This window comes from Podospora pseudopauciseta, chromosome 1 (genome assembly GCF_035222475.1).
Source record: "Podospora pseudopauciseta strain CBS 411.78 chromosome 1, whole genome shotgun sequence".
Taxonomy (NCBI): domain Eukaryota; kingdom Fungi; phylum Ascomycota; class Sordariomycetes; order Sordariales; family Podosporaceae; genus Podospora; species Podospora pseudopauciseta.
The window spans coordinates 3,734,818-3,757,112 of NC_085892.1; the positions used below are offsets into that span (position 1 = coordinate 3,734,818).

The following is a 22,295-nucleotide window of genomic DNA, read 5'->3' on the forward strand; positions in this document are numbered from 1 at the left end:
CTCCCTGCTGTTTCCTGTTGAGCGACTTGGTGCCGTTGTGTTGTGTCGTCTCCGGCTGCTGCGAGTTCTGTGACAGCTGTTCCTATCTCCCGTCCTCGAAAGGTGGGAGCTGGAGGTCGGTGGGAGGTCAGCCGGAGGTTTCTGGTACGGGACAAGTGGGGCTTCGACGCCAATTTTCTTTGGGGAGGAGGGCGTTCCCAAGTTCAAGGGACTTGATCCCGAATTCTTGGCAAGAGCAGGGGTTAGAGATGGAACCACCCGCCTCCTCAAAATGGTGGGGCTCCTTCCCCTGCTGGATCTTTTTCCGCCCAAACGGCTGGAAAAAACCGACGTCGAGCGTGACTTCTTCAACAAGGCCAGGCAACAGTGGCCCTGGTGAAATCATCATGACCTTGGAAAAAGGCTTTTGTATCTATCAAATCATGAGTAATAAGTCTTGCTGTGTTGTTTGAACCACAATTTTGCTGCACTTTCTTGTTATTTGTGCTGTTTGACAGGGGATGACTTGCTTGCATCAACATCTAGAGTCCCTCTTTCCCCCAGATCGTATTCTTTTTCTAGCATTTTGGGGTCTTGGGTAAGTAGAAATTTTCCATTCTCATCATGATGAACGTGAAAGCTGATAGCTACGTACAGAGTTGATGTACCAGTATCCTCTCATGAGATTGGATGAAGCTTGGAACTTACCCTTCAAGAAACAATAACAACGCAACGTCTAAAGTGTCATTTCGCCGGTATTTGTCTCAACATGGGCATCTTGGGACATGGTCTTTGGAGATGTTAGCTCGGAGACCCAAATGCTCCAGTTCAAGGTCGCTAGTCTCATTGTTGCAACAATTCAAATGTCAAGATATAGCGGGATCTGAAATGCCCTGACTACTGAATTCGTTCTAGGCTGGTCCTGAAGGGTCCTAGGGGCTTGACAACGACAACAGCAAAAACCCCGCAGTCGCTGTCTGTGCCGCACAGAAAAGGAATCGAACGAGAGACATTTCACATGTGCCGTGGTAACACAAGGCCTCATCTTCGACTCGAATGACTGGCAAATATGGAGTATGGCGCCCCTATGTCTCACTCGCTGACCATAGAAATCGCGGCAGCTCGAGATCTGGCAATCAGTGACACCAAGGAGAGAATACCGTCTCGAGGGACCAAAGGACTGTTGTTTTCTCATCTCGTGGAAAGGATACTTCTGCACGTCTCTTTGCGCCGTGCAGCGACCACCAGCAGCAAGGCGTATGCAGCTGGTTGTCGGCCTCTCGGCTGCCCATTCTTCCCCTTGCACGACATGCAGCCAGCCAAACATGTTCTGTGGTTTTTGCCCCGCATCCGCAACAGCAGTCAGTGGTCGAGTGGGCACGTTGATGCGTGTCACCGTCCGGTCTGTCGCCTACAACACCACCTCAGGTCAACTGACCAGTCACCTTTTTGTCTGTCGACCGAGCGGTCACGGCCGGCTTGTACGTGGATATGTGTGTGTTTGACAGAGGCAGAAAGCAGCAAGCTACCCGTCTTCCGGTTCCCGCTTCCCGTCAGTCTGCCCTCTCTCATCCTTCCATAGCCCCGTATCGGGTGTGAAGACCTTTTGGCATGGCCAATTTTGCCGCTTCCCCTATGACTTGTACATACAGGCAACCGGTGTGGCTGCCTGAGTGCTGAGTGTGTGCCACACTAGCAGGTAGCTGATGCCTTTTCGGTTGCTTCCCCGTTCTCTTCGGCTCTTATCAGGGCGGCCCCCGTCCTCTTTGTCTCTGCGTACATCGGACCTCCTTCTTGACCTTACCTTTTCGTTGTTTAGTCAGTTGTTTTCTGTCGACCGGTGATTTTGCTGCCCGCTACTCCAACATCTCCGACTATACCGTGTGTGTGCAAAGGTGCTGTGCTTTATATCGTCGCATCACGTCAGATCGGACCCCATCACATAGCAATAGGCACCATGGCTGGGGCGGCTAGCGCCTCCAACATAGACGCAGCCGCAGAGCACAGCGGAAGTGGGAACGGCAGTGGTAGCAGAAGCCCCAACGCTGTCGCAAGGCCCAGTGTGATTAGCAATGGCGAGGGTAGTTCCTCTTCGCCTGTCACCGGAGCAGAATTAACATCGGGCTCCGGCCCGGGGTCTCGGTCGGCATCGGCATCGGTGCCGGGATCTGGATCTGGATCAGTTCGGACCCTAGAGGACGTCATGAAAGAGCCATCCACCAGTGTTCCTGATGTTGTTGTCCTAAACGCTGTGCCCGAACCTCGTCTGCGTCGGGACACATTGGACCCGAAAGAAGACCTCTGGATGTCCACGGCAGATGGGTAAGAATTTCATACATGATACGCTCCCACACTCATGGTGCTTTCTTCTGTTCTGAGTGATGTCAGATAGTAGTCTAACACAAATGCGCATAGTCGATATAGCTCACCTATCATTCCCTTGAAAGTTGGCTCATCGCCGCACATAGAGACCTTCTATGTTAGTATCAGCACCCAATACTTCCCACTCGAGTCCTTCTTGATGCTGATGAAACCTCACAGGTGCACAAGCACATCCTGATCAAGTATGAGTACTTTGAAAAGGCACTGTGCGGACCTTTCAAGGAGTCTGAGACCCAGTCTATCGAGCTCCCGGAGGAAGACCCTGCCATCTTCCACTTCCTGGTGTCATACTTCTATGAAGGGCGATATGACCCCATCAAGCCGCTAGCCGCCGTGTTGAGTATGTCATCAATGTCATATCCTATCCCTTCTCTCAACTGAAAAATTACCGCCATCCTGACACGATGCCAGTTGCCGACCAACCCAAAGGCAAAGACCCCGAACATGAAATTTCCCACCCGGCCACCACTTCCGCCAACCTCAACACCGGCGCCGACTCAGACTCGGACCGCTCCCTCTCCTCCCTCGAATCAGACGTCAGCACCATCTCCCGCCGCCGCCGCGACCGCCGCATCCGCCGAGCCGAACGCCAGTACGAACGCCTCCGTCAAAAACACCCCGGCCACCACCGCACAAACTGCCCCTGCCCCTCCTGCAGCAACGTCCAAACCGGCCCCGCATGCTGGTCCTGCCGAGCACCCCGTATGCCACCCCCCCCTCATCCTCCCCCAGGCGCCATCCACCCCAACGTCCTTCTCATGAACATGAACGGTGTCCCCGGCCCAGGCCGACCACCACCACCACCACCACCACCAGGCCACCCAGCCCACCACCGCCGCCGCAACGCCAACCGTCGTGGTCCCCATCCCCCTCCTCCCCCTCCACCACCACCCCCCCTCCCCCCCTCAGCAAACACCAACCCCAACCCTCGCCTCCCCACCCCAGCCGACCTCCAAACCTGGCTGTTGACCTACAACCTCTCCCTCTCGGTGTACATCTCCGCGTCCAAATTCCTCCTCGAACCGCTAAAACGTTGTGTGGCCCGTCACATCATCGATCTCCTTGAATCCGCCGGCCCAGACTGCGCTTCCCTCGAGCTGTTGTACTCGTGTTCGACCCTTTACACCAACCTCCCCTCTTACGACCCCCTCCTCAAGATGATTTTCGCCAGGGTGGCCTTTCTCCAGTGCTGGAAACTTCCTACTGAAGGTGGGGACGGGGACAGGTATTTGGTTGAAAATCCCGAGATTGCCGCTTTGCTGCTGAAGGAGATGGCGAGCAGGACGGAGGATGGGGGGTTGGGGGGGACAAGTTGGATGGTCATGGGGGCGGATGGGGGAAGGATGTTGCCTTCGATGGAGAGGGTTGGGGATGTGTGGGCGGATGGGGTTAGGAATGGCGGGGGGGTCAACGGAGGGGGAACGGGGTGGATGGTGCAGAATGGGGGTGGGGGAGGGGGGCACCATGGTGGGGGGGGACATCATCACAATCATCCGCTGCCGCCGCCTGGGCCGCCGGGGAATCATCAGGGTTATGGGGGGTGGAATGGAGGAGGGGGACAGGTGCAGGGGCAGGTTATGTATGGGCACCATAACTGGCCTGGGAGGAGGTAGGGGAAGGGGAGGTTATGGTTTGTCAATGTTCCGGTGATGGGGAATGGGTGATAATGATGGGGATGGGGGTTATTGGATTGGAGTTTTGTCATGTTTTGGAAATACCATATAGATTGGATGCTTATTATGGTGTGTCGGTAATGGGAATTGAAAGAACGCTCTGAACCATGTTGAGATATTGTAAAGAGTCAAGCAAAGTGAATAGACTGAGCTGTGTGAACTTCCTTTCACTAATTTCATCCGGTATTTACTCATAACAAAACACTACAACGACTAGATTCCGAATAGCCAAAAGAAAGTATCGACGTGTAAGTTAGGCAGGTCAAAAAGGTGTAAAAGTCCAAAAAGATCGCCGGCATCCACACTTTATTTGGTTGTGGTGTCTGGCGCCAAAAACTTGGTTTTACGAGGATTTGAACAAGGAAGCTCTCCGGGGTCGAGACAACTGGGTGAGGGGGAGGTCTTTGCCCTCAGCCAGCAAGTCTTCCCACTTGACCATTTGGCCAGAGTGAGCTGCTGTTCCTTGTTAAAGAAGATGTGTTGGACGAGATATACATACCGTTGTTGGGGAAGGAGCAAGGTGCGGGGACAAACAAGGAAGGAAGGAGCGAGGGCTGGTGGTGCGAGAAGGGGTGGTGGAGGAAGGAGCGAGGGTTGATGCTGGGACAAGAGGGCAGGAGCGAGCTCGGAGAGTTATGTCATTCGTCGTTGTGGTCACTCGGAGACACAGCATACCGTTATTCGAGAAGTTCGTAGATGAGCCAGCTCAAGTATTTATTCATATCTCACGCCTCTTCTGCATCAGTCAGTTGCCCGCTAATCCAGGGTATCATCCCGCAACTTAAACAGCATCCCTAGCACCTCGTCCCCTTTTGCCCGGATGGCATTGTGATGAAGCTGGTTCGTCTCGTGGACCTTGATCCCCTTGACCAACGCGGCCGTCTCCCTCGCTGCCCCGATGTCAACGTACATGTCGTCAATAAAGCTCACGGCGTACACAGGTACTTCGTTACGGCGCAGCTGCTCTTCATTGTACAGATCTTCCTCCCACTGAGAATATCTCGCCAACGCTTCCGCCGCGGGCTTGAGCGGCCTCAAGGTGGGATACGTGTCAAAGAATTGAGGGAAAACCATCTCGCCCGAGAAGTAAACTCTGACCATTCCATCCACTGGCAGAGACAACTGGCTATGATCAGATTGCGTCCAAAAGAAGAAGTTTTCAAACTTGCGAGCTGCATTCAGGGCCGCCCAGTTGGACGCTACGCCCCTGGAGCAGTAGATGCTCTCGTGTAGAATGGCGTAGACAGGGTTGCTGTCAAAAGGGACCTCACGCTCAAGTGCCATCAGTGTCGGAGTGGTAAAGTAGTTGAACTGATCCAGGTCGGAAATGAGCTTGACTACTAGATTGTGTACAGTATCTAGACCTCCGTGGCCACCAAAGGCCATGCCGAGACCGAGGAGACGGTGGACTGTAAAAGTACCACCTCCGGGAAGGTGGATATCGGCTTCGTTCGTGGTCAGGTATGATGCGATTCGGGCGACGTTCGCCTCGTCTTCAGGATATTTGCTGTAGTAGGCTTCGTTTCGCTGGATGACCTTTCTATAGAGGGCGGAATACACTTCTAGAGGTTGGCGCTTGACAGGGGCCAGACCGCCGGTCATGAAAACCTCTCTAAGGCCTTGGGGGTACTTGGACAAGTATGACAGACAGACGAAGCCGCCGAATGACTGCCCAAAAATGGACCATGTTTGATACTCTGGCTTCCAGGACTCGGTCAGACAAAGCCGGATCGCTTCGAGGTCTCGCACAATGCTGTTGGCGCGGAAGAGCTTCAGGTACTCGACCTGCTGGTTAACGTCCCCCTGTTTGAGGACGAGGTCTGTGTGGATGGGGTTGCTCATTCCGGTCCCCCGGTAGTCGACATAAAGCACCGTGTATCCGGCGTCCAAGGCACGGTTGGAAACGGGATGGCTTCGGGGCTCAGGGCCACCAAAGCCTGGGCCACCTTCAAGGTAGACCAGATACGGCTTCATGGGCTCATCCACCGGTTTGGAGAGTCCTGGAATAGTCTTCTCTGGCCGGCTTATGCTGCGGGCAAAGAGCCGAATGGTTCCGTCTCCCGGGCGAGCATAGTTCAACGGGACCTCGAAGAACAGCTCAGTCACATGAAAACCGCCTGGTGATGGGTTAGCCAAAGATTCAATACTTGTAACAAATAGAAATAAGGGCCATTACAGGGATGAATATGTGACCGGCTGCCGACCAGACGCGCAGTCCAAACAGAATCCATCTTGCATGTTGTTGTTTAAGAAGTGGCCGTTGGAAGTAGTTAAAAAGTTGCAGGTGCGGGGATAATAACCTTGAACTACCCATCGGCTTCCACCTAGGTTGTGACTGCCTCATGGCGAATGGGATGAGAGAACAAGCTCGTATTAACCTACAGAACCATATGTGAGGCACGACAGGCTGCGACAACTGATCCAAAACGCATTCCATCGCCAATTCCCATCTACCTTGGGTACCTCTTCAAGAGCCACGATCTCCACAGACATCGATTTCCAGCTAGGTACAACCACGGGCGCCATCAGTATCGAGGTTGTGCTCCGCTGCAGATTGGAGCTGGGACCACACCTGATCTCCAGATCCCTGCACCACGGTAACGGTCGCCCCGCCCAGCCACGGAATCGGCCAAACATTCAGGGCCTGGTCGCTAAAAGTGGACTCGGCGGGGTGGTTTAAAAAGCTGGCGCGACTGTTTTCCCTCTTCCAGACCAACCATTTTCCACCAAGCTCTTCTTTCTCTGTTATACCAAGCAAGAGCTTACAAATGCGGCACCTCCCCTCATGACCCATGGGATGTCTGCCGCAATCCTCATCCAGACTCTGACCGAGTCCTTCGCCGCCCTTGCAGACGAAGTTCAGTCGCTGATTGATCGCAAAACCATCTTGGAGCACAAGCTGCGCTACGCCCATGAACAGGTACGTTCCTGTTTTTTTGTTGTTTTTTCTCGTCTCATCGCTACTTTGCGATGTCACCCCTCCCCAGCCTCATATGATGATTTCATTAGCTCTAGATCTGGAGCTGTTTTAAACGAGCAGCAGATGGAGACACTATTCACACTCTGATATTTTCGCTGGCATTTTCTTTTACTTTACGACCCTCGTCATCTTCTTGCGGTCGATCACAGTTTGCTAACATTAAGCTCGTGAAGCAGTTTCAATATCTCGCCGACAAGTATGCAGTACCAGACGTGTCTGAGACTCTAGCAAAACTCCAAATACCACCAGATTTACATCTACTCGCGACGGCAACGTCAGCTGTGCCTTTGCCAAAACGTGGACTTGACGGGAACAACCAGCACCAAATCGCGCTGCTCATCAGAGAGGGACGCAAAGCCGCAAAGCAGCTTGCTATCGCCATGACCGACGCAGTCCAGTTTGCCAGGTCAGGTCAAGACACTCCGCTGTCGCTAGGAATGGAAGGGTTGACGGCTGCGTCAACGGTCCTGGAAAAGGACTTTACCGTTCATGGGAGAAAGGGCTCCCTAGCGTGCCCCTTCTCGACCAAGCTGAATCAAAACAGCATACCTCATGTTCACTACGCTGAGCAGGTCGACGGCTCCCAGGACCTTGCTGGCGGTGCCGGTGCTGATCCCACGCCTCACAAGTCAACTGATCCCATATGCGCCGCCATGCTTGAAGATGCCGTGCCCAGTCCCACGGCCGCCGCTGCTGCCTCCAAATGTCCGATCCGTTTCCTAGACAAGCACTCGCCTGAAGAAATTGCGCACTACGTGGAGACCCACAAGCATGAGATTCCCCGAAGCCATGAGGTCTGCGTCAGGAGGTATCAGCGGAACGAAGAGCAGATAAGAAAGCTCGACGCCAAGTATGGTAACCTCGTGAGCATGGTCGAAGACTTGAGCCACTTGCACCGCCCCATGTTACCTCCTGCTGCCGGGAACGACAAGACCGGGGTGGGCAGCACCTCGTCGAATAAGAGAGTAGAGGACTGGGCCCAGACGATTGTTGCTGCCGATCCTGACATCCAGGATAACGATATGCCACCGACGCCTCATGACGAGGAAGGGGATCGGGGGAATAGATTCGACCGCAACTTCCGCGAGGTCCGTGTGGGCGAGTCGCCGACTAGACCTTGGGGAATTCCTGTGCCTATCCAAGACGGCCTGCAACCACAAGATATACCTCCTGTCCGCAGCTCATCGCCCGTCCCTCCGATGAGAACAGAGGCCCCGGCAGTTGCGCCAGAAGTCAAAGCGGAACCTAAGAAGTGTCCCTTTGACCATACCAAGATGGGATTCAAAACTCAAATGAAACCGCATCCTCCGACGGCAGACCCGAATCTCAACGCTGGCCATAATTTGAACACATCCTCCTTGCCGCTTAAGTACCACCAGGAATTGCCTTCGAGTCCGCCCCAGCCACCGTTTGTCAACCTCCCCAAGTCTGTCAAACCTGCCGCCCCAACATCGGGCGACAAAGGCGCCGATCGGCCGCCGCAGATTGTGTATAACTTCAACGGGCCGGTGTTCATTGGGTATCCGATGGAACAGGCCATGCAGCTTATGCAACAGTGGCAGCAACAGAAACAATAGGGCAGGCATCTCTTTTCTTTTTGCATGTATAAGTTTTGGCAAGCGAGGAGTTGGGGCAAAGAATCAGGATAGTATCACAAGGTATTGAGAGCAGGTTAATTGGTTTATAGCATTAGCATTTGAGGTAGACATGACATGTAGGAAACATGCTCGGGAACAATGGGCCTGCCTTCTGTAAAAGACAGAAACAACTCTTTGCTTGAGTACGTGTACAAGGCTCTCTCCAGACCTCGGAGAGATAATCGAAATGCATGTCACATCTTTCGAAGCCTTCATTGAGGGGTCGCAGTCTCTGTTTTTCTGTTTCCACAATGTGGCCATCTAGATTTCTCCTTTGTGTGATCCCCCTGGTAAATTGATGAAGTGATTTCCCGAAAACAACCCCAACAACGCCTTGCCAGTGTAAAAATATCAAATCTGCAACATCCAACACCTCCAACCAAAACGCCGCCAAATGCTTGCCAACCCAGATCCAACCACAGTTAGGTAACCCCACACACACCCATATATTCACCTGCTTTGTAAATACCCTCTCCCCTTCAACTCCCAACCAAAGTTGCCCCCTTCCCTTTGATCACCGCCCCCTCGTTTGTTTGAACATACCCCTCCTCCTTCACTTAAACCCCCTCGGCAACTCAGGCGCATCCTCCCAAACATCATCCCTATACCCTTGCTCCTGTCCCGTCCTCCCCGAACTATCATTATCCCACAAGCTAATATCATCATCATCCATCAGCACATCAACCGCCGCAGCATCCATCTCATCCGGATCGACCAACCTTTCCTCTTCTTCTCCAGCTTCTGGCAGCAACCCCCCCTCCAGATCCTCTCCCGCAAGCTCCTCGGCCCTCTGCATCGTCTTCTTATAAACCGCCCACGCAACCCCCATGCCCACCGCCGCCCCCACCGCCATAGAAGCATAATTCACAAACTTGTCAAACCCCGTCATTTTATCCCCCGACTCGGCCAACAAGGCAAGCCGACTGCCGATAAAAATGTGGACTAGCAATTTCGGTCTATAAAATTCCCCGTCAGTCAGCACATACCATAATGATAGGGAAAAGAAAAAACTAGAAAAAAAAAAAAAAACACTAGAAAAAAACTCACGTCGTGAGTGCAGTAGCCCCAGCAAAAGTAACCGGACTAATACCCCCAACCGTAGCCAAAAACCCATTCGACAGCGAGTACGGCAACGGACAAAGCCTAATCATCGCCAGCACCACCACCCCGTCCTTTTTCAGCACCTGCCCCAACGCAACGAATCGTTTGTCTTTTCCTACCAGGTTGTGGACATAGCCTTTTAACACGCCGCGTGAGGTGACGAAAGCGGCAGTCGAACCGGCTACCGTTGCTGTTGCGGCGATGGGCCAGCCGTGGGGGAAGCCATAGACAAAACCGGTGATCGTGACGCAGGTGCTGTAGCCTATTATGGGGGGGAAGCCGGTTAGGCATGTGAGGAGGAATATTACGATGAGGAAAAGCCAGGATTGTTTCCAGGATGCGGCTAAGGGGGCGAGGGAGGTGAAGATTGTGTGGGAGTAGACTAGGAAGAGGATTCCTAGGGAGAAAAGGACTGAGAGGGCTAAGAGGACGAGGAGTTGTTGGGTTCGGGGGAGGGAGAGGAAGAGGCGGAGGGTGGATTGGGAGAGGGTGATTGCTGTTGTTGTTGCTTTTTGGAGGAAGGACTGGGGGGTGTCGAGGAGGGGGTTGGAGGAGTAGGGGTTGGATCGGCGGCGGGTGGTGCTCAGTCGGCGGGAGGACGAGAAGGAGGTGGAAGGGGGTCGGGATTGGGATTGTTGCTGCCAGAGGTCGTTTTGTAGATTGGGGGAGGTTGGGTTGGAGGTGATTCTCGGGACGGAGGTTAGTGATGGAGAGGGGGAGGAGGAGGTTGAGAGGGAGAGGCGATGGTGGTGGTTGAAGGTGTTTTTGGTTGGGGAGGGGATGCGTCCCCCTCCTCCTGATGGGGGGCCGAAGGGGGGAAATTCTTCGCCTGGCATGGTCGTCGTTGTTATAAGCCTCGGTGTTGTCCGATCGGTTCGTTGGGTGAAGATGTCGTGGTAGTAGACGTCTCGTTCAAAGGGTATGTATGTAGTGTCGCAACAATTTCCACCAGTTCTCGTGCGTTGTTATCGCAAGCCAAGCCCAAGAATATGTACCCTCCTCCACTTTCTAGGTTATCCCTCTTCGTTCGGTACGTTCGTTTGTTCGTTTGTTCACTCTTCGGTCTCCGCGGTATCCACGGCTTTCGTTCCCTCTCCGCCCTGCTACTTATCGTCTTGTCGCTGAGCGTGTCACTGCCTCTGCAAGTCCATTGGGTTTGCACCTACACAATAACTCCAACAAAACTATCTCTCTCTCTCTCTCTGAAGTAAAAGTAAAACAGAAATGCCTCCTGTGACCAAGGAAGTCGAAAAGAAAAAAGGGATACCTAATTCCAAAATAAGATAGCGAAAAAAAGGGTCCCCCGAAATCTGGACCCAACTGGAATTAAAGTCAGCAACGAGCTGGCTCAGCCTCACCAGCCGACCCCCCGATCATCCCGCCGCCGAGTTCCAGAAGGCCCAGCCCCAAGAACAACCTAAAACGGCGTAAGGCTAGACCTAAAACAGTAGTTTCAGGGACACCACACCACGGCAGACTGCATCAATGAATCCGAGACCTCCCTTTCCCCAAAGAGATGAGAATGCGATGCGAACAATATTAAGATGTCCCGAACTAACAAGTTGGGATGGATGTCAAAGACGTAACGCAACCTCTTGCATCCTCGGTAGCACCCAAAAGCCTGCCAGCCGCGCAATCCGACGCACTCAGAGCGCCTTGCATGACATACCTACTTAGGTAGATAGGGCAACAAGACGTCATCAACGGCACAACCCACATCCCCGGGCCCGTCTCTGCATAGGTATAACCTCTACATTTCGCATCATCCCAACTGGAACAAACAAAGGTTTAATAAACTGTTTTTTGCTCTATTGTACCCCGTCCAGCCAACCAGTTAGTATCAGCAACCCCCCCCCCCCTTCCTCCTCCTCCTCGGAAAAAAGGGCGTCACCTCCTCGCCGGCCCCTTGGGTGGCTCCTTGGCAACCGACGTGTCCCTAACAAGAAGCTTGACCTTGCCCTCCCCAATCTCGACACCCTGCGAAAGAATATCCACATCCTCCTTCCCCCCCCCCTCACCACCGCCGTCATCCTTCTTCGCATGCGTCGCCCCGTCCTTGGAGAGACTCCGGTCCCAGCTCCGCGCGTCAATGCCCAAGATGCCGCCCGTGCTGTTGCGGTCGCCCGGCACAGAAAACTCCCGGTAGGCATACCGCCACTCGTTCAAAAAGCTCCGGACCGCCTTGCCAACCTTGTCCTTACCATTTTTGCTGTGGTGGCCGGTGCCCGTGATGGCGTAGATTGGTCTGACCTCGGAAATGTTCTCCATGAGCACCTTCTCCAGATACTCGACCGCCTCCTCGGGGTGCAGCCCGTGCAGGTCCACGTAGATTTCTGGGCAGTTGGCCCGGTCCTTGTTGCGCTCCTTGTACAGCTGGTCGGCTGCCTCGCGGTGAGCTCTCCGCATCAGGTCGTTCTCGCTCTGTCCCCGGAGACTGAGTGCCTTGGCGGCTCTGGCATCGTTACGATTCCAGGCTTGAGCAGCACTGTGAACTTTGTTAGTCTTCACCGCTTGCTATTGGTTTCAATTCACGATCACCTTTGGAGAAACTTGTTGCGGAGGCCACCATGCTTGATAGCCTCCTGGCGTGCCTTGAGATAGGCCTTGTTGGCTTTCTCGCCCGTCTCGAGCCACGGAATATGCTTGGGATTTGGGATGGCTTGGGCGGCCGCGCTGTTCTCGCCGTTGCGAATGCTGGTCGAACTACCATTGCGGGCCATCTTTCGGGACTGCTGCGAAGGCGTAGGGGATGGCGACATCTTGACGATATCGGCAAGTGTGCTAGGAGGAAAGTTCTCCTTGTGACCGTGACCGTGCCCACCCCTCTTGCCATGGTGCTTCTTACCCTGTTTGGCAAGGGCAGCCCCGAGCGAAGGAAAAGCATCCGCATCATCTGGGGAGGGCACAGGCTGTGTTGCCTCCTTTTGCTGATGGCGACTTCCAGGGCGGGATCGCGGCCGGTCGTTAGCGTAGCCATGGTGTCCTTTAAACCCAGGGGGCGGCGTAACACCGAGGGCCGGATAGTTGCCAGCGGCCGCAAAGATAGGCAGTTGCTCCGGAGTGCCGGGCTGCAGCGCTGGGAAGCTGCTGTAGTCTTGCAGATTAACCGTGGCGTGCTGGGTAGGAGGTGTATCCGACCCATCGATATGAAGCCTGTTGGCCAGGTGTGCCGGGTCGTGCGAGAAGATACAAGTGCTCCCAGCGAGACAGTTGCCTGCCACCCAGTACCTAAAGTTGTCAGTTTTTCATGACCGACAATTTTCGAACTCTACTCTCGAGACTTACTTGCAAATGTGACTGCTCAAATCATGGCTAAAACGGCAGTCGGCGCGCAGACAGCTTCCGGTGGACAGATAGAACTTGCAAATGACACCCGTCTTTTGCTGGTCTCCTGGGGTCGACGGTCGGTTGTCGGGAGTCAGTGACCTCCCGATAGTCACTCGAGCCTCCTCGGCCTGGGCGGCCAGAGCGAGGTTGTCTTGCATTTGTGTCTCCATGATGGCCTGGATAGTGGCACCAAGATCGTAGCCATGCATGGCAAGGGCAGCACTAATCTCATCATCGGTCTTGGTAGGTCCCAGGATCGTGCGCAGCATGTCGTACGGGCTCATGTCTGTCTCCTGGCGCGTGGATACGAACTCGGGAGCCGCCACGTTCAGGCCACTGGCGTTGCCGATTGACGAGGTTACACTGGCGGCATCATCGCTCACCAGCCAGTCCACATTGTCAGACTGGTAGTCGCCAAAAACCTCCTGAGAGGGCGGCTCATCGTTGAAACGGTACGCATTCAAGCTTGGACTGTGAGGCACGGGAGCGGCAAAGGCCAGCCTCGGAGACGGTCTCGGCGAGCCGAAGGGGGAGGCCGTTACGGACTTGGCCCGACTGAAAGGGGTCGGCATGAATCCTGGCGGGGCAAGGGGGCTAACACCCAAGCGTGGTGAGCCCGACAGTGGGGTTCCGGAGCCGCGCCAGGGGGCCGGTGAAGGACGCCGCAAGATGGTCTGCCGTATAGACGGCGGTGATGTTGCCGTCCCACCTCCATCTCGAAATCGCCAGAGGGCGTCTAATATTGCATTTTCTAGCGCCTGGTCCCTCAGCGTTGTCTTTTCCCTCAAGACCTCCTCGAGCTTGTCGGTCTTATCCTCATCTTCCAAGGTAAGGTCTTGAAGGATCGGGAGGCAGATCTCGTAGGTCTCGTCAGAAACCATGATTGCGCGCGCGCCGTCTTATTACTTCGAGAGGCTCCCGGGTGCTAGTATTATGTTGGTATGAAGGCAGGCCGTCCGTATACGTGTTGCTGGCGGTGTGGAACGCGCAGGATGAATGCGAGCTCGAGAAAACGGTGTAACGACGAAGGCAGTATTGGGAAAGCGAAAGTGTGGGTTGAGTTGAGGTGTTGGTACACGCTAACTGTCAAAGACCCGATCGTCGTGCTCGAGATTGTCGTCGGCGCCAAGGTGTCAAACTTGAACCGCCCTCAGGGGTCAACTAGTATAGTAATGCGATAATGGGGGTGGTGGACGTCGGTTTCGGGGCAGCCAGTCTTGTCTAACAGCATGTTGTTATCATGCCAGGACTGTCTTTTGGGAGATCGTCGGACCCGTTGGTCCTTGGTGTGGAAAGGGGGTCGTCGGAATCGGGAGTCGATCGAGGCAGCGAGGCAGGAACGCGGGGGTCGGCGGCTTGCTAATGAGGGGCGGACAAGAACAAACAAGGCGGCATGGGTAGAGCAGCACTTGGGAAAGTAGAGTCCAAAAGAAAACAGAAGGAGGGAAAGCAGATGAGGTAGGAAAAAGCCAGGCAGACAGGCTGCGAGTTCAGCTGAGATGGGTGATGGCCTGGGAGGTGTCGGTCGGGTTCAGTTCGACCACAGTCCACACAGTCCACAGTGCTGCTGTTGCGGAGCTGGGGGAAGAGAGGCCCCACGGGGACAGTGCCAAAACACTGTGCAGTCTATCTTCAAATTCAGCTATTCTGCGGGACGGCAGCCCCAACACCGCTTGCTCGCGGCACTGTGCGGGCAGTGCCAGGGTCAGCATGAATGACAGCCAAAGCTAGGACCATAGCGCCGCCCGACTTTAGCACACCGGGATGGGCCATCTGTTTGGCACAGGGCCAAGACAAAGAAACACGACTTCAACGTGCTCACTTGATCAATTTGACACTTGGTATTTCTTTTGGACCTGTCATATTTCTGGTATTTTCATACAAAGGAGCCTCTGTTTGGGAGCTCTGGTCTTCGGAATGGCCACTGCGGTGTCAGTAGTGATATGTCAAGTTTCGGTGAAGAATCTCGTTTCTGCACCGTTTGCTGAGCTCAGCCACCTTCAAAAAGTGTACTTGTGCTGAGATGAGGCCCAATGTGTGAGCCGCCTGGTTGCAACTCGTGTCTTCTTGTGCCTCTATGTGGTGATTTTGAGACCCTTCGCAGTCTCTGGTGCTTCTTCAGACCCGGGGCAGTGTACAGGTTGGTAGTGTGGGTATGTAGGTAAGTACGCTCCATACACTTTTGGCTTTCTATCCAACAATGCCAGCATTCATGGAATTTCCTCATCATCATCGCCCCCAAAGCAGAATCCAAAACTGAACCCAGTGCTTTTCTTCTGTGGCTGATCCTCGGCTTCACTGTCGCCAACCACGGCATCCCATCGTCTTTTCTTTTGTGCCTGCTTCTCGGCTAGTTGCCTGAGTCCCTCCTCAAGCAGTCCAGGGCACTCCTCTCTCAAACGCTTCACAAAGAGGTTGTATGGGTCTGACACATCGTCTTCAAACCCAGACACTTGGTCAGCCTTGTCACTTAAGAATGACAAGACATTGGCAAGATGCGACTTGGGTACAAAGTTCTGTGTAAGTGCAATTCCGTCCTCCAGGTTGACCACCAGATGCCACCATCCGCTTGGAACGTGAAGAATTTCGCCCGCTCTGCAAATGCCTTCTCTGCATTCTGGAAGTTGTCGGGCTTCTCTGTGAAACTCAAGCAGCCACTCAGCAATGGAGAGGGGGCTGGTCACCTCACTACTGTCTTTGGAGACGTAGACTCCAGGAACCGATGCTGACGGAGGAAACATGATCCAGTACTTTGCCCCCTGAATCACCGCGTTCCAGGCTGATGTGGCATTGGGGTCCTTGTGAAATGTTGAACCGCTGCGTTCGGGGCCAATGATTAGCCATCGATGGGCAGGACGCTCGGCCCCAAGAAGTTCGAACAGATCTGAGCCAAAACAGTCAGGCTTCCAGTATGCCGCACCTTCCTCCTTGCCAATTTTGAGCTTCATCTTTTCGGCAAACTTTCGGTCGAACAAGTAGAGGGGGCTCTCATCTCGGCTGTTGCGCATATAATCGCAATATGTCCTGAACGTCCAGTCCACAGCCTCTGCCCTGAAAACGACATCTGGGCACTGGGCCAAGAGACTGTCTATGCTCCAAGTCTGACTGACAGGCCAGGATTGAATACACTTGGTCAGGATGAACGGTTTCTTGCTCCACTTGTCAGCAAACTCTTCGTAAGAGAGATCCTCCATGCGGTCAATCTCGTTTCCTACTGGGATCTTGGTCGTGTAGTTGTGCAACGAGATATGACTGCAGACGAACGGGCGATGCAGCACGTCGGAAAACACACTGCTGCAGTCCATCTGAATCTGCTTCTCTGTTGAGAGGCCTAAGACGGTAGATCTCCATGACCCCAGCCAAGGAAAGGATGACTGTTTTCCCAAATCTGACCTGGAGAGAAAAACGTTAGACCTTTGACTCGCACAACCCCCATTTGCCCATTCATCCCAAACGAGACAAAGGTCACAAGGTCTCCATTAGGGTTCCAACCACAGGGAAAAGAGAAAGAAAAATAATCCTCGGCTTCTCCCTTGCCTTTGAACTGAATGCTTTGTGAAAAACCAACCACAAACAGGGACAATACTTACTCCAAGAAGATTGTCTTCCAGACATCGTCTGACATGCAGCAAGCAAAGAGGAATTTGCATGTGTAGCCCAGAAGCCTCAAAGTACGTGTATCCAGATATTCAAGAAGCTGCATGAGCATCTCATCCGGGAGGCCCTGCAAAGTGCCCAGGTATTTCCGAGCATCATTCCCATTGGAGAAGTACTTGTTTCCGAGCGGCTTGATACCGAGCGGGTGGAGTGGCACAGCCGAGGAGTCAACAGCAGAATCCTCCAAATCTACCTCTTTGTCACCATTCCCAGTCACGCTACGGTGAGTCAAAGGTTGGCTCCCATTGGCAACCTCCTCAAAAGCAATACTCCTGTTGTGGCGTTGGTGGTGTGGCAGAGTCATGGTTCGTGCGGCGGCCTGATTCTCAGGAGTCAGGGGGTGGTAAGTAAGGTGTGGGGGGCGGGAGCCTCAACGGTCAGTCAGGCCAGGCCAGGCTTTGGGCAACCAAGGAAATAGAAGAAAAGGAGTGCTCGCTCTTGACAGCACCCCAGAGCCTCCTAAAAGTGAGTCAACCGACTGGATGATAGTATGTGAGAAATATGCGTATGACGTGTGCCGACTGGTTGGGCCGTAAAGGTGGGCGAGGATGTGGGTTGCCCCCGGCAAGTGAAGAAAAAAAAAGTTCCTCGCAGGAAAAACAAAAAAAAAAAAAAAAAAAAAAAAAAAGGGTGCTGGTCTAGCCACTGGGTGCCGGGTGTGGGTGAGGTTGCAATTCCTTCAGAGGCTCACTGCCGTAGGAACGGTTGCTCCAAAGCCTGGAAACAATGAGCAGAACGCTAAAGTGAATGGGGGGCCTCTTTGCCCCACTAAGAGTTGGCAAAAGTGGGAGGGGTTGATGCCTGAGGCGTTCATAAATTCTCCGCCAAATCGAATTTTTATCACTTCCCTCCCACCCTGCTCTGGTCTCTCTTCTCCGTCCACCACCAATTCTAAACAATCCACAACCAAGATACCAAACGGCCATTTAGATTCAGTTGTTCTCAGTGTTCCAACTGAGACTCTCGAATCTATCTTCTTTTTATAAGGAGACTCCAGCTTCAAAAGCACTTCGCAACACTCTCCGAGTCGTCTGCGGATTTTTTTTCTCGCTACCCCACCATCTTTTTCTGATTTCTAGATCTAAGCAGCGCTTGGATCTGGAAATTTTTGCCAACTCAACACCGCAATCATGGCTGACAAGGGTCTCGAGGACGTCCCCGAGGGTACGTTTGGCTTCTTCCACCTCTGACGAACATCGCATGGCGTCGCATCGCCGCTGCCCGCGCACCTCTCGAGAGCGTTGGGCATCACGGTGCGGTGCGCATTCTGCCTTCGACCCCGCCCACAACCCACCGGCCCCCCAAAGCGCTCGATGCGCAAACGGAACGAGCAAGCACAGCCGCTGACCGTGATGGCAACATACAGGACAGATCGAGTCTAACTACGATGAGACCGTCGACTCTTTCGATGAGATGAACCTCAAGTCGGAGCTGCTCCGCGGTAAGCACCCCATCGGTCGATAACGATACCCAATAGGGTGGCAATAAGATCAAAGATTTTCTGACAATTTCCAAAGGTATCTATGCCTACGGTTTCGAGCGCCCCTCTGCTATTCAGCAGCGTGCTATCATGCCCGTCATCAAGGGTAAGACGATTCTAACCCCCGTCGCATACACACGACATGTCCTAACAAGATATCAGGCCATGATGTTATCGCCCAGGCTCAGTCTGGTACTGGCAAGACTGCCACCTTCTCTATCTCGGTCCTCCAGAAGATCGACACCTCCCTCAAGCAGTGCCAGGCCCTCATTCTCGCCCCCACCCGTGAGTTGGCCCAGCAGATTCAGAAGGTCGTTGTCGCCATTGGCGACTTCATGAACATTGAGTGCCACGCCTGCATTGGTGGTACCAGCGTCCGAGACGATATGAAGGCTCTTGGCGAGGGCCCCCAGGTGGTTGTCGGTACCCCCGGTCGTGTCCACGACATGATTCAGCGTCGTTTCCTTAAGACGGACTCCATGAAGATGTTTGTCCTCGACGAGGCCGATGAGATGTTGTCTGTAAGTAATATCTGTGGGCTGGTGTGGGTTGTGGGTGCGAATCCAAGCTAACCCCCTTCTAGCGTGGTTTCACCGAGCAGATCTACGACATCTTCCAGCTCCTTCCCCAGAGCACCCAGGTCGTCCTTCTCTCGGCCACCATGCCCCAGGACGTCCTTGAGGTCACCACCAAGTTCATGCGCGACCCCGTCCGCATCTTGGTCAAGAAGGACGAGCTTACCCTTGAAGGTATCAAGCAGTTCTACATCGCCGTCGAGAAGGAGGAGTGGAAGCTCGATACCCTCTCCGATTTGTATGAGACTGTCACCATCACCCAGGCCGTCATCTTCTGCAACACCCGCCGCAAGGTCGACTGGCTTACCGACAAGCTCACTGCCCGTGATTTCACCGTCTCGGCCATGCACGGTGACATGGACCAGGCCCAGCGTGACCTCATCATGAAGGAGTTCCGCTCCGGCTCCTCTCGTGTCCTCATCGCCACTGACCTTTTGGCCCGTGGTATTGATGTCCAGCAGGTTTCCCTGGTCATCAACTACGATCTCCCCGCCAACCGTGAGAACTACATTCATCGCATTGGTCGTGGTGGTCGTTTCGGTCGCAAGGGTGTTGCGATCAACTTTGTCACTGCTGATGATGTCCGCATGATGCGCGAGATTGAGCAGTTCTACAGCACCCAGATTGAGGAGATGCCGATGAACGTGGCCGACCTCATCTAAACAGCACACATCTGTACGACGTTCCTGGACCGTTTTTCTCTGTTCTTACGGCATACCTGGTCACGTTCTGCGCATCGGCATTGAGATACACTGAAGAGCAGCGTGATTGCGTTCGTCTGGTAGGTAGGGAGGAGGGAATCTGCTTTATCGCTCGGGAATTTTTTTATTTTAGTTTTTTTGCCAAAGGCCTGGGCATCTGGGGGTGGGTTTCCGTTACCCATAAAAGCGTTGATAGGAGGGATAGGCTGAGAGCATCTGCACCGTAATCTGTTTGGATGGTGCGAGGTGCTTTAGGACGGATAGTGCCTATCAATGAAGGCTGGTTTTCTTTTATCTGCGTTGTCTTTGGCTTGTTTCACGGTGTTATGTGTATCCAGGGATGTTACCAAAAATTCAACGTAGACCGAACCCAGAAGAAGAAGAGACGAGGAAGGGCTGTTCGATCTGTGACTATTTATGGTGACTGATGATGTGAGCTTGCTGGAGCTGTTTCTAAGACATGTCTATCTATTGCCTTCTTTAACAGGGTCTGATATGCGTCAAGTGAATATATATTTAGTCGTCAAGTGAATATAAATACAGCCCCTCGGTACGTGCACACCCCCGCGGTCAACAGTGGGTCCTGGACAGGACGGTTCCATCTTGGCTCAACAACGGCCCCACTTGCGTCTAAAGGCCTTGGCGTTCCATTCTCCCACTGTGTTGCGACCGCAACTTTGAACGAACTCTCGACCATTGCCAACATCACCTAGATCGCCTCCCATTTTCGATCTTTACCCTCCCTGCCAAATTGCCCAGCATGGAACGTATTCTCGACCGCAGCCTTGATGAGATCCTTGCCGACCGCAAGCAGGTATGTCCAACAGCCCTCCCCACCGCCGGTTGCTTGTTGACCGCCCCCCGGTATCCTGCATCACAGGTGGCGCCGTGAAGGAAGATGCTGACGCGAGACTGCAGAACAACAGAGGAGGCAATCGGGGAAACCGCGGCGGCAACAGCAGCAATTCCCGGGACGGTCGTCCCCGTAGGCGCGACAACAACAACAACAACGACAATCGGTCGGATTATCCCAGGGATGGCGTAAGAAAGGTACGCTCGTTGCGACTGTTTCTTCTCTCTACCCGTTTTTCTTCGAGTACGGTCTGTTGTCAAGTTTCTCGCAAAAAACACCATTTGCTTAAGCTCGTCGGGCGACCGCTATCTCTAGGTTGAATGAACCCTCTCCTCCCTTTCTCTCTTACCGCACCTCCGGGTCACTTCTCAGACTGTTCGACGCCGCCATTCAATCCACACAGACGATACTCCCTGATGTGTGTTGTGTGCGCTTCGATGCGGCCTCGGATCGGATCGGAATCGCGACCGGGGGAATAGGTAACGCATTGGTTGAAACTTGCCGGCTAACAGCTCCCGTTTCTTGTGGGGGAGAAACAGTCTTTCAGAGACGAAGCGCCTCGCAACCTCGACACGTACGTATAGATATTTCGACCCATCGGCCCGGGTTAAAGACACAGGCCGGAAAATTGACGGATTCCGCAGCGAATGGGTTCATGACAGATATGAGGATCATGGTATGTTGGGTCGAGGATGAGGTTTGGGGGACGTGCTAACAATTGTTTGTAGGGAGCCGCCGATCTGCTCCGAGAAGACGAAACTCGAACGAGTACTCTGGGTATGGCAGGATACCATGGCGTGTTTTATTTTCATGTCCGGTAACTAACCGGGTTTCAGCGACTCGAGAGGCAGCAAGATCCGTGTGGATAATATCCACTATGAGTTGACGCAAGAGGAGTTGGAGGTATGTCAAAACATTTTGGTGGACTGTTTCGGGGATTCAAGCTCACCAGCATATGCAGGGACTCTTTTCCAGCATTGGCCCTCTCGTCAAGTTGGAGATGAAGTATGACCGCGCCGGCCGCTCAGAGGGTACAGCGTTTGTCACGTACCAGTCATCCCACGACGCTGCACAGGCAATCAAGGAGTTTGACGGTGCCAACGCTGCCGGCCAGCCAATCCGCCTTACCATGATGCCTACGGGCCCAAGGCGCAACCCATTTGATACTGCGATCAACCCTCGCCCGCTTGCCGAGCGTATCACGGTCCCGAGCGGCAGATCCCGCTCGCTTTCGCCCCATCGCCAGTCTGATGAGGAGGCCGCTCGCAAGGGCATCGACAGATACCGACCTGGCGCCAGCCGTTCGCGCAGCCCTATGCCCCCGAGACGTCGTGAAGGAGGTGGAGGTGGCCGGAGACAGGGCGGGGGTGGCCGTCGGGAGCGTGGAGGTGGTAGACGTGACGACGGCGGGCGTGGCGGTGGTGAGAAGTCTGAGAGACGTCCAAAGAAGACCCAAGAAGAGTTGGACGCCGAGATGGAGGATTACTTTGGCGGTGGTGGTGCTCAGCAGAACGATGCGGCTCCTGCTGCGAATGGTGCGGCGGCTCAGCAGCAGACTGACGGGGACATTGACATGATTGAGTAGATCAGTCAGCGGGGGAATGATTGGTATACGGGATAGCATGGGATGGGGATTTATAATCATAAGCAACTAAAGCGAAGTATGGATATCGCTGCTTGTTGGTACGCGCCAGCCTTTTTTTTTTTTTTTTTTTTTTTTTTTTGCTGTTATTCTATAGGAACTCTACTCCTTTATCAAGCGTTGATGTTTTGCGTCTTGGGTTGCTGCTGAGGTGTGGTGTTATATACGGCTCAAACTGCCAGAGTCATGGTCGGTTCTGTACAGGATGTATGTTCTCAAAGGCCAAGTTATTATCATTCAACAGCACGGTTTTTGAAGTACATATAGGTGTACTAGACGAACTTTGTTTTACTATGATCAGTCCAAAA

General features: G+C 53.7%; 9 protein-coding genes across 9 annotated transcripts; 4 read left to right on the plus strand and 5 right to left on the minus strand.

The window, feature by feature from the left end:
* Positions 1-239: 239 nt before the first annotated feature.
* Positions 240-3,974, plus strand: QC763_110380 (uncharacterized protein; the record flags this gene model as incomplete). Its single annotated transcript, XM_062907630.1, has 5 exons — positions 240-577; positions 637-2,301; positions 2,395-2,458; positions 2,521-2,701; positions 2,773-3,974. Exons 2-5 carry the CDS (start codon positions 1,937-1,939, stop codon positions 3,972-3,974), a joined length of 1,812 nt encoding a protein of 603 aa, XP_062770590.1. The 5' UTR covers positions 240-577; positions 637-1,936.
* Positions 3,975-4,377: 403 nt separating this feature from the next.
* QC763_0012320 (uncharacterized protein) lies at positions 4,378-4,707 on the minus strand (the record flags this gene model as incomplete). Its single annotated transcript, XM_062905240.1, has 2 exons — positions 4,378-4,419; positions 4,534-4,707. The coding sequence occupies 2 exons, from the start codon at positions 4,705-4,707 to the stop codon at positions 4,378-4,380; spliced, it is 216 nt and encodes a 71-aa protein (XP_062770591.1).
* Positions 4,708-4,790: 83 nt separating this feature from the next.
* QC763_110390 (uncharacterized protein) lies at positions 4,791-6,585 on the minus strand (the record flags this gene model as incomplete). The annotated part of the gene is made up of 2 exons (XM_062907631.1): positions 6,211-6,585; positions 4,791-6,151 (listed from the first exon to the last, which is right to left on the minus strand). The coding sequence occupies exons 1-2, from the start codon at positions 6,263-6,265 to the stop codon at positions 4,791-4,793; spliced, it is 1,416 nt and encodes a 471-aa protein (XP_062770592.1). The 5' UTR covers positions 6,266-6,585.
* On the plus strand, positions 6,451-8,919 carry QC763_110400 (uncharacterized protein). Its single transcript, XM_062907632.1, has 2 exons — positions 6,451-6,954; positions 7,188-8,919. Exons 1-2 carry the CDS (start codon positions 6,820-6,822, stop codon positions 8,589-8,591), a joined length of 1,539 nt encoding a protein of 512 aa, XP_062770593.1. The 5' UTR covers positions 6,451-6,819; the 3' UTR covers positions 8,592-8,919.
* Positions 8,920-9,151: 232 nt separating this feature from the next.
* On the minus strand, positions 9,152-10,588 carry TVP38_1 (Tlg2-vesicle protein; the record flags this gene model as incomplete). Its single annotated transcript, XM_062907633.1, has 2 exons — positions 9,152-9,607; positions 9,699-10,588. 2 exons carry the CDS (start codon positions 10,586-10,588, stop codon positions 9,205-9,207), a joined length of 1,293 nt encoding a protein of 430 aa, XP_062770594.1. The 3' UTR covers positions 9,152-9,204.
* A 1,051-nt stretch (positions 10,589-11,639) lies between these two features.
* Positions 11,640-13,960, minus strand: QC763_110420 (uncharacterized protein; the record flags this gene model as incomplete). Its single annotated transcript, XM_062907634.1, has 3 exons — positions 11,640-12,237; positions 12,291-12,980; positions 13,038-13,960. The coding sequence occupies 3 exons, from the start codon at positions 13,958-13,960 to the stop codon at positions 11,640-11,642; spliced, it is 2,211 nt and encodes a 736-aa protein (XP_062770595.1).
* A 1,329-nt stretch (positions 13,961-15,289) lies between these two features.
* On the minus strand, positions 15,290-17,319 carry QC763_110430 (uncharacterized protein; the record flags this gene model as incomplete). The annotated part of the gene is made up of 2 exons (XM_062907635.1): positions 16,670-17,319; positions 15,290-16,472 (listed from the first exon to the last, which is right to left on the minus strand). Exons 1-2 carry the CDS (start codon positions 17,038-17,040, stop codon positions 15,290-15,292), a joined length of 1,554 nt encoding a protein of 517 aa, XP_062770596.1. The 5' UTR covers positions 17,041-17,319.
* Positions 17,320-17,410: 91 nt separating this feature from the next.
* On the plus strand, positions 17,411-19,948 carry TIF1 (translation initiation factor eIF4A). The gene is made up of 5 exons (XM_062907636.1): positions 17,411-17,900; positions 18,103-18,177; positions 18,254-18,322; positions 18,379-18,737; positions 18,800-19,948. Exons 1-5 carry the CDS (start codon positions 17,867-17,869, stop codon positions 19,451-19,453), a joined length of 1,191 nt encoding a protein of 396 aa, XP_062770597.1. The 5' UTR covers positions 17,411-17,866; the 3' UTR covers positions 19,454-19,948.
* A 156-nt stretch (positions 19,949-20,104) lies between these two features.
* Positions 20,105-21,930, plus strand: QC763_110450 (uncharacterized protein; the record flags this gene model as incomplete). Its single annotated transcript, XM_062907637.1, is given in 7 exon segments — positions 20,105-20,306; positions 20,411-20,542; positions 20,885-20,919; positions 20,930-21,021; positions 21,074-21,122; positions 21,182-21,248; positions 21,307-21,930. The coding sequence occupies 7 exon segments, from the start codon at positions 20,253-20,255 to the stop codon at positions 21,928-21,930; spliced, it is 1,053 nt and encodes a 350-aa protein (XP_062770598.1). The 5' UTR covers positions 20,105-20,252.
* Between the last annotated feature and the right edge of the window lie 365 nt (positions 21,931-22,295).

Excerpts from the sequence above, each read along its gene's own strand:
- TIF1 (XM_062907636.1), top strand. The coding sequence starts at position 17,867 with ATGGCTGACAAGGGTCTCGAGGACGTCCCCGAGG. Across the intron at positions 18,178-18,253 it reads CAAGTCGGAGCTGCTCCGCG|GTATCTATGCCTACGGTTTC; the intron begins GTAAGCACCCCA and ends CAATTTCCAAAG. Across the intron at positions 18,323-18,378 it reads TATCATGCCCGTCATCAAGG|GCCATGATGTTATCGCCCAG; the intron begins GTAAGACGATTC and ends ACAAGATATCAG.
- QC763_110400 (XM_062907632.1), top strand. The coding sequence starts at position 6,820 with ATGACCCATGGGATGTCTGCCGCAATCCTCATCCAGACTCTGACCGAG. Across the intron at positions 6,955-7,187 it reads TGCGCTACGCCCATGAACAG|CAGTTTCAATATCTCGCCGA; the intron begins GTACGTTCCTGT and ends AAGCTCGTGAAG.